This window comes from Bombus pascuorum, chromosome 3 (assembly GCF_905332965.1).
Source record: "Bombus pascuorum chromosome 3, iyBomPasc1.1, whole genome shotgun sequence".
Classification (NCBI taxonomy): domain Eukaryota; kingdom Metazoa; phylum Arthropoda; class Insecta; order Hymenoptera; family Apidae; genus Bombus; species Bombus pascuorum.
In genome coordinates, this window is record NC_083490.1 from 18,728,389 (window position 1) to 18,745,362 (window position 16,974).

A 16,974-nucleotide genomic window follows, 5' to 3' on the forward strand; every position below is an offset into this window, starting at 1 on the left:
TAGCATTCTAAACGACTATCTCGCGAGATAATTAACAAAGGATCTTAATTTTTTATGCTCGCATATTTTTCATATTCGTCGAGTTCTTTGTTTTTATTCACATAACGTTACAAAACATCCAAATATTATTTTGACTCGTCTGGATATCTTTGAATGGTACTGAGAGTATATATTTAGAGCGAAAAAACCAAGTGCGAATAAGATAAACATTAAACATATTTTATAACAACTGGTCGAATACTTATGCGGTGAAACGTACATTAACTCGTTGGGTTTCTTGTGAGAAACTCGTGGCTGATATCGATGCGACGGTGACGAGCACTGCTGAAAGTTTTCAAGTAAGAGCACTTCAAAAATACAAGGCGACGGTCTTTGGACCTGGCAGCGTCTCGAAAGAATTGAAAGTAATTACGGTAGGTTTTTCAGCAATTACTATGCATCGCTGGTACTGTGTACCGTCTAGTATACAAAAGTAAGTTACTTGTACAACCGGCATGCTTTAACTCACAAGGATCCAATTTTCTTTAGGCATAAGAAATTCATTGCCTTAGAATTGCTACCCTCTTACTACCAGCGGAACGCTTTTACGGATTACAAACCATTCAGAGTTTCGGAAAAAGCTGTGGAAAATATGTTCATTTGAAAAAATGAAGAAAAAGGAATAATTGAATTTTGTTTTAAAACAAAATATTTTCTATATCTATCTATCATGTATGAACTCGTGTGGCTCGTTGGCACGGTTATTATTAAATTTGCCAATTTCCAATTTCTGTGAAACGTTGCAAATTGTTGGAACAAAAAAAAAAAAAAACGATAAGAGAAGGTGAAAAATAGCGAATCGAGCTTTTCCGTTAGCCCGGCCACTGAGTGGTGAGCCGCAAATTAAATCTTCTTCCAGGCCTTTTACCACGATATCCACGTGACCCTTGGATATCGGATTTACTTCTCTTTTACTTCTGGCCTGATTCATTCGATAGGGACTTTAGCTTATCGCCAGAGCCTTGTTGCTTCTTACTCCATTTTCCAAGAAATGCTTAATACGATCCATAAGAAAAGAATTACTTGAATAATTTCCTATACCTTAAACCCTGAATCCAGCTTACAACAAGTAGAAAATACATAAAGAAATTGTAGTTGATAGTGTATTATAGTGCTATAAGATACTGCAGTTTCTTCAAACTTCATAAAATATTCAACAAAGGATCGTTTTTGTTATGAATCCTTCGACTGTATTATCAACCGAAGTAGTCTTGTTCACAAAGTTAGTTATAAGCCAATTTGAATTTACAGCTTTCTGAGAAAACATAGTAAGAAAGATGTGCACAGTAAAGAAGAAGCAATGCGCTGATCGGTATTAATCTGGAACAACGCGTGCTATAGAAAACCGCAAACCATTGCTTGTTTTCCGTCAACCCACAATCGATAAATAAACGCCACTGTAACACTCGTATCAACGGTAATGCGATAGCGCCTATTACGATTCGTTAATACCTGCAACCATTGTTTATTCGTGCATCATCGATGCCACATTGATCGTTCTCGATTGATGCCTGGGTAGATACATAAATTCCCTGAATTATGCAAACGAAGCTAATCACGTGGACTGATTCGATAGAATTAACCGAATAACAGTGCCCTGTACACAAATAATTTTAGAAACGCGTCTAATTTTTTTATCGAAGTACGTATGTGTATTTCTAGATTCGTTATTCTCATGCTGGCGTATATTATGCTCCATAGATTCTGTTAACAGTAGCGGGAAATACCCAAAGAAAGAAGTGCCGACATTGAGGCGAGTAACCCTTCGTTTCTCGTATTTTTCAGCCGCAATATACCATAAGATTCCTATTCAACAAAAGTTCAAAATGAAAGCTTGTGTGTATGCGCGTATACCTGTGTAGAGAGCTCTTTCATTTCATTTTCTTCAAAAACCAGCTTCAGGTAGTACCTTTTCTGACAGATATATACATATATATATATGTGCATACATACATTTTAGAAACACGTACATACATATGTATCTTCAACGACTTCATCATTTTATTCGATATTTTTATTTATAAATATTTTAATATAGTATGTATTTAATATAGTTTTAATATAGTATAGTATGTACAAGATAGAGAGGTTTCCGTGTTGTTAAACCGAACCCAATCTACTTTTGTGCATTGAAAAATAAATTTCATGCCTAATAATAATGCGTATCTTCACCGTTTCATGCACATCGATATCAACACCTCTGCTACTAAATCAACTCTGTACCGTGTCGCATCGATTAACAAGAACCAAGCACGACTATAAGCCGAGGGCACGGTTGTCTAATTTAAAAATACGCCGGTATTAATAAAAACATACAACCGATAACACCAGCGGGTCGTTAAATATTCATTAAAGATAATTCTCTTATGAATTATACACCGATGCTGTATGTTAACGGAGTGGCGACGTTGAATAAATTATTATACGATACACAGCAGGTAAAATGAAATAGGCTGTCAATGTTACAGTAAATATAACGTTGATATGTATAACTTGCTTCTAATAGGCTTACGGAAAACAAAAGTTTTTTTTTTTATTATTATTATTTTATTTTGGTTTTTTACAATTTGTACTTATGGACATTTGGTAAAGTGTTATATCTTATTGGTGAAAAAAATAAAATAAAAATAAATATAGCATGTGGGTTGCTACCCCCAGCGGAGTGCTTCGTTTTTTCTAAGTTATATCTTTTATGAGGTCTATTGGGTGTTTCGAAAACAAAAGTAAGATATTTTAGTCCCTTAACGATAAAACATTCGGAAAGGATTTAGTAACAACAGATTTGGTACTAACAAATTTTTATCTTTTTCATATATATATACAGCAAATAGGGTAATAGCAAATTGAGTTCACGATTAACCAGGATGTATCTCGTTGAAATTTCAACAACGTCTTTTCCTCAAAAATATCGCAGAAATGATCTTCAAACCATGCACTGAGTTTATCCTGTGTATTATGCGGTGTTAACGGTTCGACCATTAAAGTATAATCAAGGCATAAACGGAAGCTTTCGTAGCAAGGAGTTTAGGTGACCGCCCTTTTTGGGAGTAGCAAAGGGGATAGGAGCGAAAATCCTCAAAGCTTGGGAAAGCTAGCTTCGGTAAACTCGAGATCTTTATTTCCGGCAAATAGGAAGACGTGCTACCATATCTTCAAGCCTAAGGCCTGCTATGACTAGAGAGGACTAGTTATATTTGTCCCTTTACATAAATTACAGTTACCATTCCAACAATTTTCTGCTTGTTGTTTCCTTGTGCTTTCCTACTCTTCCGAACCTTTGCGAAACCAAGCCAACCAGTAAGAAATCAACAATATCGAAAGATAACTTGGCTTCTATCGCAAGAGTTCACGGTTCGCGATAAGTCATGCGGCGTTTTCGTCTTGGAACATTAATTTGTTGGGTTTCCGCGGTTACGCGAAGAAGAATAATGGCTGGTTGGGCTGGTTTTCCAAGGTAGAAGATACGTCGGAGGTACATTTTCCTTGATTATGCGAAGGGAACAAAAGGCAGCGAAAGGTAGGGACACGCCACCAATTCCGGTATGCTTGCACCGACAACTTTTTAAAGTTGCGTTACCGAGCCGACTAATTGCGTCCGGACCTCGCAAACAATCTCGCTACCATACAAATAATTATTACCAGATATATACCAGTCAGATAGAAACAAGCCGATAAACTTTCTCGGGGCAAAAGTTTTAGCATTTTTAATATTAAACTGAAAATACGATAAGAAGAATTCTCTCACCCAACTTTGCGTTGTTCTCCTCCGCTGCTCGAGAAAACAAGAACCGCTCTATTTGCTCGAGGTTATTATCTCTTTGCGCGTATTCCTTTTCCTTTCTTTAACTTCCTGCTTCCAATCGACTCGGTCGGATCATTAGGATCTCGAAGAACAGTTACAATTATGTCACTCTCTCTGTAGTCAGGTAATTGAACGTACGTTGCAAGATAATTGGAAAAGCTTTCGCAGACAGAAAGTGGAGGATGAAATTGCAAATGAGCTTGCCCATATTTCTATGACCAGCTAATGAACTTCATTAACGTGTTCTATTAGAATGCACGAACAGTTGTCGTTTCAATTTTCGTCGACCAAAATCTTGCTCGAGATATATTTCAGAAACGAATCAGCGTTAAGGGAAGGAAAGTAGGTCCCGATCACGTCCGTGAAATTTTGCTTTTTCCAGGCTTCTCCGAAAAGCTTCGGACACTTTTCTTCGGAAAAAGTGTCAATTATTCTTCTTTGTTCGGGGAGACGAGAGACATTCGAACGAAAGGGCCATCGGAGACTGTAGTGGACGAAAAGGATAGCAACAACGTCACTCAGCAGCTCGAAACGACTTCTTTTTCTGGTAGGGCACCTGGGAGAAAAGATTTCTTTCCACCGTCACTTGGACGCGTTCCTCCCTTAGGACCTTTTATTTCTATTTTTCAACTGAACTTTTCGTTCGAACGAGCAAATTTCCAATTAACGTCATTATTGTCTGCCGGCGTAGAATCTACTTTCCAGTTGCCTGAATATTAGTCGTCCTTTTATCGTCGCGGTGTCAATAATTCAAATTTTCATTCGCTACCTTTTTATATGTTTCTTCTACCGCGCAGCCTGTTATACTGAAAAATGTAATTACACGTAACATAAAATGTACCTCAGAAAGCTGTGCTGACGCGATGAAACTCGATAAAATTTCACTGAAATTTTCTGCAACGCGTCATATACATTTATAACGGAACTTTTGAAACTTTAAAAGGTTGTATGCATTTACATTTTATATTTCTCAATGTGTCGTATGTATCAATCGAGTCAAACGGTGTTAAAATTCAGCGATTCTTCTCGTCTGCTACATCGATCCAGTCTAAACGAAGTCTAAATTGCCAAGAAGTAAAACACGAAGAAATATAAAATCATCGTAAGTAATTTTAGCGCCAGTAATGACTTCCTCTCTTCCAGCTTCGGGTCGCATTTACCGCGATTTGCATGCAAAACATCGTGCGTTCGAAATGACAACCGAACGCGGCTGACTTTATTCTTCTTTCTCCTTGGAGACATCTTGTCGACGTGTTTTCCCTTCCTCGAAACTGTTCCTCCTTCCGCTCTCTAATATTAAAATAAGGACTCCCTCGACTTGAACTTTTTAACGTTTGAATGCAAACGAGCTCGATTGAGTTTGATATTGACATAAAAATAGCGGAAAGGAAATGTCTGGTTGATGGAAAGCAGTTTGCTCCTATATCCGCAGGCTTATTTTCAACAGTTCAGACTGGAGAGTCGTTGCCATTGGAATAGTAATTCGTTCATGGAAGATAAGTGGGTACTTGTTATTGAAATTTCCAGCGACATGCACGACGGAACAAAATTAACGTTGTAGCCGTTTACGATAAACCAATCAGTGCAGTGAGCAATTACCAGATACGGTGACGCGGTGAATGAAATTAAATGCCATTTTACATAATTTGATAATATATTTTTTCAAACGTAAGTATCAACATATTGGAAAGAATCGAGGCTCACAGTCGAAAGGAAAAATAACGTTAAAAATTGAAATTCGGTAAAGCAGCCATGTATGAAGCACTTTACGTAATTTTTACGTTAAGAAACATCGTACAAGTTACATCAGTTAGGAAAAAGATTATACTGCACACTACGATACATTCTTCCACTCTATTAATATCATAAGAGGATCATATATTATAACGCGAATGTTTCAGTGAATGAGATTAAGTTGGAGTGAATGTCCGTATGGCGAAAGAAGATTCTGCAATATATGTATTTGAAAGAGAGTTCTATTATAAACCAGTTCATAATAAACGTATAGAATCATAAGAGGATTTGATTTTAAAAATATTATACGTCCCCGCGAGGAGTAGAGCTTTGTCTCTTACGTTCTGCCGTCGCGTAATTCTATCGAGCTCGTGGAAAGAAAGGATCTGCTTCTAGCTTTCACGTAAAATAATAATTTCCACATATTTTAGAAATCGAATTAAACTCTGAATCACCATAGGCGGCTAATTAGTCTGTCAGAGTGGAGATCATTTCCAATACTTTGCTTTATCGTACACGGTTAATTTCCGTTTTCCAAAGGTCTGGATTCGAAGCTCGGGGAAAGCTTCCACCGACAAGTCGCCCCTGAAATTTTCCAGGTTTCCCCGGTAACCTATGAATCTTCGATCCTCGGCCTTCGTCGCTTGCGCTGTCGTCTTATTAACCGTGTTCAGACGCCAGAAAGGTTGGCGTGGGAACGGGGGTTGGCTACGTAACTTCGTCGAAACTAATCCTAAGGGAAGCAGGGAATGGTTATGTTAGAGCTGAACAACCCGTGACGAATCCTATTACAACGAATGGATTATCCCCAGAATGGCACCAATCCCCAGTTTCATCGCGAATCTAAACTTATTCGTTATTGGTGTACGTAGGATAAATGATAATGTGCAATTAATAGTCATCAGTTGCCGTTTCACGCACGCAAAAATATGCAAGTTCAGGTAACCGTATTTGAAATCTTAATAAAGATAACTCAAGATGAAGCGACTGCATACATATAGATAGTTAATAAATTAAATAAATAAATTTTAGATACGCTTACGTGCAGCTTTTTGCACGGAACAAAGTCGCAGGTACCGAAAACTGCTTTTTTCTAACGATCGATTAAACAAGAAAATACGGAATCGCAACGCTATACGAAAGCCATTACCTAAGTCGTCTCAGTTACTCGTGAAAACGTTTATACGAGTCGTTATTCTTGTTGGTTCGCGCCTAACTACCATCCCGAGGTTCCGTGCATTCTCTCTACTTTGTTCTTTCGAAACCGAAACTGTAAATCTAGAAAAATCTACAGAAACTGGCAAGTGTGGAATATCATATGTTTCCGGGCCACACGGCAAACGTAAACGTTTAACGAGCCCCGACGAATAACTACAAGTTCAAGCGATCTTCATTTTATCTACCATGCTCGTTAATTTCCCTTCCTTTTTATGATTAACGATCTATCCAAGGTTTGATATTGCGCTTTATCGACGTACGCGTTCAACTATTTGCTCGCAATTACAATGCTCAAGCAGTCGTTAATCAATCTTCGGTATTATCGCTCAACTTGAATTACGTACAATTATGATTAACTGCGGTTGACGATATTTCCCATTGCAAGCAATACCATTTACATATACAGCATCCTTAAAACAACGATGATGCTTTATCGGTGATAGATTATTTACGCAAGAATCGATTTTAGATAACCACCAGAGAACCAAACCGTAAATCATTAATGTCGGTACCGAAGGGAGCTCTGTGGAATACGCAAGTACCTTGTCAACAGTTTCTGTATGTACAATCGTACTATTCGAGTGGTTATTACGCATTGAATGTTTTAAATCATAAAGAAACATTGTATCTGTAGAATATACTTCAGCCGGATAGATTTATCGTATTATTTTTATTTATTTATTTTTTTGACTAATTTTTACTCTATTTTAATTCTGTGTAACTATATCTATAACAGTGCTTATTTACGCTGCTTTCTTTTACTTTCCACGCCCTTATACCAAATGTTCGTGAAATCAAGCTCGACGAAATGTATGCGATGAAAATGTACGTAAAGGGAAACGCTTAACCGTGAAACTAATTTCGTTTAACAGAACTAAACGCTCGTACGAAATACGCTTAATCTTACTGACAGAAGCTGAACGTGTCCTGATCGCAATTTCGATCGTAAATCACGAATCGTCGAAACTCCTGAGAGCGATGACTAGCTTTAGAATTTTCGTGGCTGCTGGCTTTCTTTCACCCTCTTTTTCCGCTTACCTCCCATTCATCGACTCTGAGGCTGTGGCACAGCTTTCGTGTGAAATTCATTTCCCTCTGAAAAGTTTCCCATTTCTGGGACTGGTAATGCACGCTAATCAAAGAAAACTCTCGGTTGCGAAAAAGTGTGAAGAAAAGTAATCATTTTGTGTGAGAAATAACACATACGATTCAAGAGCGCGCGGTTCGTAATGGAATCATGAAAACGCGAAATAGAAATCATCTTAAAATCGACGTAGATGGAAAACAAGCGAGTCTATTTAGCAAACAAACGATTCTCTATCAGCTGAATAGAATCTAAATGATTGTTTAATTATAAAATCAATTTTACGAGAAAAATAGAGGAAAATTTTAAGGGAGGTCGTGGACGTTTTTCTTGATGGCAGGCAGACGTAAATTGGAAGGAGCGAATAAATGATAAAATTTGCATTGGAAGTGTGTAGGGTTGACAGGAAGTCAACGGAGAATCGGTTTGGCTGGAATCCAAAACCCATGATCTTTCGAATAAGGTTGATGTGTATTGGTTGATAAACGCGACCACCTCTTTCAACAGCGCTCCTATCTTGAATCGAATTTTTTCATCTCTCTATGCTTATTATCGCGAGCTCGTTGTCGTCGTCGATACCTACGTGCGCCGCTGCAAAGAATGCTTTTACACGACCAAATGGAAAGTACGGAATTGAATCGAATAACGAAAGAAGTACGTCTATTTGACGTACGCGTTTTAACAAGCTGCCTTTGATCTATCAGCGATGCGGAAGTTTATTTTCGATAAACCTTTTTCCTCTATTTTTCACGTTATATTTACCTTACTAACTTATTAGATTACTTTTCTCAGTTTTGCAAAATAAAATCAAATAATCTTTGCGAACTAAATTTTCCCTCGCTTCGTGCTTCTTTTTTTCTGCCCTATTTTTTCATTTTTGCTAATGGAAAATGGTGAAGAAGTATACATAGTCGACGTGTATTGACGAATCCCACGAGTGTAGTTAATCGTGGCAAATCGAATTTCCATGCTAGAAATCTCGACAAAAACCCAAGAGATACCGATAGCACCGGTGTGGGGGATTGCCATTTAATTTGTATTTAAATCGGCCTTCGAGCCGTTTGCCCTCTATCCTGGCTCTCCAAACGGACAACTGGAATAAAATCTCTTGCATAACGTGAACTTCTATTTCCCCAAAATTTCAATAACTTCCAGTCCTTCACGATCATCTTCGTGTCTCTTTTTATAAAACTAGAGCTCGTTTAAATTATTCGAGAGTTTATGCATGCATTTAGTTGGTCCAATGATCGATCTTATCTTAGAGGATAGTGGCGACCGATCGATCCTTATCTCAATGCGAAGCAGCAAATGCTGTTGTTCCATTAGAAACGGCAGTCGCGCGGACAGGTAGCGTCGGCTGCAAACACTAGCACAATAGCAGTTTCATCACGACACGGTCGTGTATTTGTGTCAGAGGTAACTCAACCCTGGAAACGTTGCTGACATTTGCCACATTACAGAAAATGATAAGCTTCTCTTGGATGTTGCTCGATTACAGTCGGAAATGATTAAAATACGAAACACGAGTCTGAGTAAAATTCATCTTAAATATAAATTATTCGCTCGTTCGCTGTAACAATTACAAGAGCGACATGGAAAACAAATTATGCGAAAGATCTGTGACCGATAATCAACGACGAATCTCTGTAGGAGATGGTACGATAATTATTATCATTGATTCGTCCCCTATGGGCATTCTCGCAACTATATTAATGCCAAGCAGAAGACAATGTCAATGGGGATTAATTTGCGAGACAAACGAAATTCAATGGAACCTAATGGCACTTAAACCGCTCGTACGAAACGCCGAATACTCATTCTACCCTTCGCGGTTGTTCATATCGATTCGATGACACTGTATAAATTCTTAATGCGATCGAAAGTCAAATATTTAAGATGCAATCGCTCGGTGAGTTAACGAAATGCATAGAGATTTGCCAAAGCTTGTAAATCATTGTCGGCCGGCAAATTTAAACTCGCAGCGGTCGCAGTGGCAAGGTCATTTGCATTAACATCCGCGAATCGTTCAATTGCTACCAACCGCTATGAATATTTATGATACTCAGGAAAACCTACTTTAGCGTTAATTGCAAATACGGATCCCGTGTATCAATTATCGCGCAACGTTCCTCTTTAAATGTAACTTCGATCGAGCCTTTCGTCTCCACCGATTCTTACTTTGCTCCCTAGTAGGACAGTAACAGGTTTCATTCGCCGAGAGAATTAAAACTTCTACATTGATAACAAGGAAATTGCAACGGCGTCGCATCGAAGCTTTTAAAAAGTGCGCGTGCATTAAAAGCGAACGGTGAAACAAAACTTTCAGACGATGCAGCGAAAGTTTAGTTTCTACTGGGAAAAGTTTGTCGCCTAACGTATTTCCCGGAATACCAAGTTACCAACCTATATCGACAACTCGAATCCCATTGTACCCGTATAGGTACCCGCAATGTTTCAAATTTCAAAAGCATTCTGCACTGTAATCGCATAAAATCACATTAGAATGGTAGAGATTTTTACGCAGTATTTTACAACGCATTCTATCCATTACGGCGATACGTCAACCACCACGTATACATGCATAATTTTGCATCTATCATCAGCGAAACATTTCGAATTAAAACGTGGACCTTTATAGGATCACGCGATAAATTTGTCAGACAAATGGGTCTGCTCGTTCTCTCTTCCTCTTTTGCAGGGAAATGGGAACGAATAGACTGGCGCGAGTACTGGTATTCGTTGCGCTCAATATCGGTTCGACGTCAAAAAGCACCTGCCGCTTCGGTGCAAATTTCCCCGATTCCATTCGATTCCCGAAACTCGTAAACAGACCGCGAATTCCTCCCGCGAATTTTTATCCCAGTCTCATTAATTTCTATTAATTCCGCTTTTCGCGTAAAATCGACAAATTTTCGAAAATTTTGCTTGTGAAATCGCGAAATAAGCGGTAAAAGGGCGTTTCGTCTGCGCGAAGAAATATCCAGCAGTTTACATCGTTGGGTAGACGATAGAAGGAACGTCTTGTACATAATCAACGCATGTAACGAATAAATATAATGAGCTGGACGTAAATTCGATGCAGCTCCATCAGCGGTAATTTTCTTCTGTCATTGATCGTCGTAAAATTTAATCCGATCACGTCGATTCGCCATCGAAACGAGGCGGGGCGAGGCAAAGCGAGCGAGCGAGGCGAGGCGATTCTCGTCTCTTGTTAATCGTTACGCGCGCAATTTGCTGCGCGACAAGTTCATTACCACTGGTTCGCTCTCTCGAACTTAATCAGCGTATTCTCGATGTGCATAGTCCTCCGTGCATCTCTACAAATGCAAACTTGTTTCTCTCCGCGCCTTAATTAAAATGCGCCTTCAAATTGAAATTAATTTAAGGTTCGCCATTAATCGTTTTGTTATAATTATATAACGCGGACGCCGCAAAGAATTCGTTCCACGGATGTACTTGCGTTGACAATGAATTGGCATCGCCAGCGTGCTACACGCGGCCCATTTTAATCTGTCACGACGTTCTGTTTGTATAACGACGTAAAATTACGGGCACCGTTGTTTACGATTCACGATTTAAACGCGGATATAAAAGTTTCATATCGCATTAACAAAACCGTGCTCTACGCTTTGTACGTTTCGCGAAATCTTGATGCGGATTCAGACACGACTCGAGGAGGAACCAAAGATCCAACAAGACTCGAGTTGCGTGTAACTTCTGTTCTGTTGTTGTTTCGTTAAACAAGATTTACTTTCGTTAACTACCACCACTTGCCAGTATAATGCGAATCGTTGATAAAAGTTTCATCTTAAGCACTTTGGTAAAATCTCTCGCGAAATCGCACAAAAGAACGAAACATCCTCAACGAATGCGAGCATCATTACGAAATCAGATTTCCGTGAAATCGATGTTCCGTGTTGTTATTTTACGATTACATTTTATGATGGTTAATTTCGTTCCTTTATATCGCAACATCGAACGTGGATTTTTTCTTTTTTCCTTTTCGAACTGTATACCGAATACGAAGTACGAATTCGCGAAGCGATCGATAAAACAAATTATGAGGTTCGCGTGCACCAATGCAACGAAAGGGATGTTCTACTGCCGAAGGATTCGATTTGGCGCGTTTGAAAATTGAAAGTTAAACCCCTAGAAGCGAAAACGTCCGACCATTCGAGCTAACTCTCGAAAGAAAATTTTCCGCAAGCATCTCGCATTCTTCGGTTAATCAGAACGGGAGATGGTCTTTTTGGAGTCTAAGATGATAGGATATCGCGTTGTGCGTGACGACGATAGGGTGAGATAGAAAGAGATACCGGGACTCGAGTGAAAATCGTGCATGGACTGGCATTCTTTGATCGTCGCATCGAGATGCGGCCTGTGCCACGAGATTATGCAAATTTTATGATCAATAATCAGTGCTCTGAAGGGGGTCACATTGCGCCTATAACACGAACCGGTATGCATTACCATAATCTTAAACGCGGCTCTCTATTACGCCGCTTATTGCGAATAATCGCGTTAACTGCCGCGTTGCCGCCGCTGCCTCCTCTCTGTTATCGCTTCCCGACATTTTGCAGCTGCACGGTGTTACCGTTAATCTTCCGAGCAACTAATAACTTCCAGTAAATAAGCTTCCTCTGTCCGCCAACCAAGAAAATGCAATTTCATCGATTATCGCGTCCGACTAGAATTTCGATTATACGCACACGTACTGTGACCTTTCCAACTGCTAACTGGACATTTCAAAAAATTCCCTTAAAACGATACTTCTGTTTCTTTGATAACGAGCTTAACGATACAAGATTGTCTATAATCGAATGTTACGCAGTCGAGGAACTGCGCATTTTATTAAAGATAGATATGCAACAAATAATTCTTAATGATTTTTAAATGAAAATGAAAACTTTCATAATCTATCAGTTCCATTGGCATACGGTCATTTGAGAGCGTCATAATGAAAGAGAATATGATTACGATATTTAATAAATAGGAAAAAAATTAGCACGCATGTACATAATTCCAAACACGATAACGCACAGCTTATCGAAAACCATGAACTCTGGCTTCCGTATCCGCGTTAAATTTAACATTGATTAGGGATACTATCGCTGGAAACAGGAACGGAACAGAACGAAAATTGCCTGTGTTTCTAAATTTGCGTGGAAAGCGAGAATGAAAATAGCGAACAAGCGAAATGTGTAAAAGATGATCGGAGAGGAGCTTACTCTTGTGTTTAGAGCTGCTCTTCCACAACCCTCTGAAGAATGACATTCTTGCTGCCCAGCGCAGCACGAAATCCAACAAAACTGAAATGTTTTCGTCGATCGTAATCTTCGGTGGGACGGTCGATGCACGATGGATGTTCCGCGATGTTAAGCTTCTTCACTCGCGAAACGCGCTGCCGCGATCCTCGATTTCAATGACATGTGACGCGTGACTATACCACGAGAAATCGTCCACGTTATACTCGATGAATCGGAAAGATTATAGAATCGTTGCAGACCGTCTAACCAGCTGCCATTTCAAGACGAAAGACCAGAAAAAAGTTGAAAACTCGTCGGAGAAGAGCGGGGTGCGAACTTTCCGAACGAATAAACGAAGTCGAAGATTCCGAAGGAGAGCTACGTGGAAACGTGCTATCGAGAAGACTGTGCGCCGCGATGTGAGCGCGTCCACACAGAGTTTATTCCGCTTCCCTGTCGTGTACATGCGCATCCCCATCCCCGTTTTCATCCCCTTCCCCGTTGCTGGATTCCGGTTCCGCTTCCGAACCGGATCCCCGCCGAAAGGATAAAGATTATTTTCACGCATTCGCGGTTCACGCCATGCTATCCTTCTTTTCAATATTTTTCCTATAATATTCGTCCCTGCTCTATTCTTGTCCTATTTTTACTACCTGTTCTTTTTCCCTTCGCAAAACGGCGCAAAAACGTCCCATCTGATCCTGGCTTAATGCGTAGCTTTGCAATCAAACCCGGAGATTAATCAAACCAGTTTTTTGCTCCGCTCTCTTCGGAATTATGAGATTTTATTTGTACATACCAATTTATGCGAACCACGCATGGATAAGAGGTAAGCGCACTGCGGTCGAAGCTCTAATTTCATGGAAGGTGAACTTACTAAAATCGAACTTGGCCCTTCTATCTCCCATGACAACGATCCTTGGAAGTTCTAACGCGATTTAACTCGCCTGCCGCTGTCCCGCTATCTTCTGCTTCTTTATAAAAATTTTAGAAAATTGAACGTGAGATTAAGAAGACGTTAAGGAATATCGAATGACGCTGTTTTAAAACGTCGTGAAAGAAACTAGTGTGCGATAGAAAAAATGTAAAAGGCAAAAGGTAAACGTTTGGACGTATTTAGACACCGAGAATGGACGAGAAGAATAAGCAAAGCGACTATTGGAAGCTGCTATTGTATCTTGGTGAATATTGGAGTTCGATCCAATTCCAAGAGAACGGCTAGTACTTGAAATCGCATGAGAGAATACAATTTACTATACACTAATCGAGACTGTTTGTATTCCAATGTACAATTGCGAAACTTCCATTGCGGAACTCGTTTTAATGAAATAAAAGTTTGAATAGTTAGAAACAACGTCTGACGGAATTGCGTATAATGTAAAAGTTTCAAACGACATTTCAATCAGAATTTTCAGGGGACTGAAGATCGAACGAGATACTTTCGAAAGAGAAAATGCGGTTGAAACTGTCCAGAGTATTGGCGAAGAAATTTACCGCGCCATCGAGAGAAAACAATAGCGGGGGAACGGTAAGAGAGCTGTGTCAAAAGCATCGAATATCGATGAGGTAGCGATTCGTTCTTCGAGAAGGAAAAAGCTCGAAAGAAAGGGGAGAGAAGCCGCCGAGGCCACCGCTTTGCGTCACGCGGCTCAGCGCAGCGCGACGGCGGCTCGCGTCGCCAAATGATTGGCAAGAGAAACTGTCGGCATAATGTTCTTCGAGCAGAAGCCGCTACAACTTTTTGCCTCCGTCCTCGGAACACGCTTGGCGAAAATTTATCGAGATCTGCCTCTGCACGTTTGCCTCCATTTATTTCTGCATGATCGACAATGTCGGATACTCAAACAGCAAGTACAGTTCCTTGCTATCAAATTAAGGCCATTCAAAAATTTCACTCTTTTAGTCAAATTATGAAACGTGAGTGAATTCTAGTAACCACCGTTTGATGCTTCTGTATTTTATAATAGTCAAATGTTTTTTTAATAATAATTTGAACTATATATCCGACTTAGTATGCGCGTATACGTCATGCTCTGGTTGGAAAAATAAAATTTCTGGATCCGATCGTAATTCGATCGACCAAAAACCGAAGATATCTATATCTGTACGAAGAAAGTTCGCAGAGTATCGTAGAACTGAGATTCCCGTTCGTTCCTCGGAGGAAACATCTGTGACGCGAATAAAAACAAGCTAACAAACGAACAACACGTTCGCTACTGCACAAATACAAGAAATGTCAAATGTAATATATTCTCTCCGCTTCTCGAAGACTTTGGTTCTTCGCGTTTCATGATATTTCGCAAAAACATTGACCAGGTTTCTCCGCAAAACAATGGAAATAGCAAAGAATCAAACGAATCGCGATATCGCCTTTTCATTTTTCGGATAATATTCTAGACACGCTGGCAGAGTATCGCGAGGCGTGAACGAAACGCGATCGATAAGTGACTATACTACAGTAAAAATACGAAAACGTAAAACCATTTTACTTTACTTCGCACGAGTACCCTTCGTTTAGCTTCTTTTCTTTCCGGAACAATTTGAATTATGTAACGCGTTCCTATTCGCGTCTTCTATCTAACGCTCAGCATGTAAATACATATGCATGTACATATCTACTTTATTACTAATACGTCCTGTGAAATTCCATCAAGAGTGGTTAAACATTGTTACGTAGCATGCACGGAACGTTTGATATCCAGTTTCGAACTTCCAGTGTAGAATTGCTCTGGTAAACGGTAATAACACGATGAGTTTAATTCCATCGAAAAGATAAAATCGTTCGTCTATCTATCCCATTTCGTCCATACTATTTCAACTGATCTAATTTCAATTTAAACGAAACTCTCGTTTAATTATATAAATTTCGCACATATATGTAAGTGCATCTTATAACTATAAAAGAAGCTTGAAACGTTCAATTCTTACACAGGTACGAGAATACGATGCAGAGGATAGGAAATTACGCTCTTCAGGCTCTTTGTAAGATCGATGTTTCGATGTCACCGTGACTTGCCGACTGATGTCTGGTAACGGTACAAACGAGTCTCGATCGTTTCTTTGCTCGAAACTTAGCAACATTCTGTTAGCAAGATTGTGAGAACGATGTCAAAGTACAAACGCGTAACTTTGCGAAAAGTGATTTTTAAACGCGAACGTCCACGGGTTTTTCGTTAGGGTGGATAATTCGGAGCGGTCGCTGATTTAATTTTCCGTCGGAAGAGGTTATCGCATACGTAAAGTCCGATCTACAGGTGACGCGACAACCATCGCAGCAGTCTGAAATATGAATTGTATGGAATTTCTCTATCACATATCTCGATCGATGCACGCGTGAATTATTTCAACTATAGCAGCTGTGTATCTTTGATTTAACAAAGCTACAACGTATTGTCACGTAACGCCGTGTAACAGAGGGATTTTCCACGAAGGCGCGATGCGGGAATATTGAAATTTGTCTGACGGTGAGACGGATGGAACGTCGACCCTTTACACCCAGGACACACGAATCACAGACCACGATGTCTACCGAGATAGAACATAATCCCAGCTAAACCTATTTTAGAGTCTGGCAAAGAGCGTTGATACATTGGTATTCTGGCATTGAATATTTATGTAGCAAAGTTACTGCTTTATCGAAGCTCCCCGATACCTCTTCGGCCGTAATAAACAGTTCTCGATATTTGGAAATTTCGCTCACTCTGGAAACTATAAATTTTACGAATGAAATTTTCTCCCTTCGAAAATCTATCTTCGGAAATTATTTTTAGACTTTGAAGGATACGTGGAATTTGTTTTATTTCAAGAATTTTCTTCGATTTTTCTTCGATAAAAAAAAAGATATTAAACTC

At 39.5% G+C, this 16,974-nt stretch overlaps 1 protein-coding gene across 2 annotated transcripts in view; it reads right to left on the minus strand.

Moving 5' to 3' along the window:
* Positions 1 to 16,974, minus strand: part of LOC132904839 (low density lipoprotein receptor adapter protein 1-like) — a 35,298-nt gene that overhangs the window by 10,364 nt on the left and 7,960 nt on the right. Inside the window, exon 1 of one of the 2 annotated variants that reach the window (XM_060955609.1) lies at positions 13,106 to 13,561. The exons of the other annotated variant lie outside the window; for it this stretch is intronic. Within the exon in view, the coding sequence (XP_060811592.1) occupies positions 13,106 to 13,151 (46 nt within the window). The 5' untranslated portion in view covers positions 13,152 to 13,561. Of the gene's footprint in view, positions 1 to 13,105; positions 13,562 to 16,974 lie in introns of those variants that run through there. 2 annotated transcript variants of the gene reach the window in all.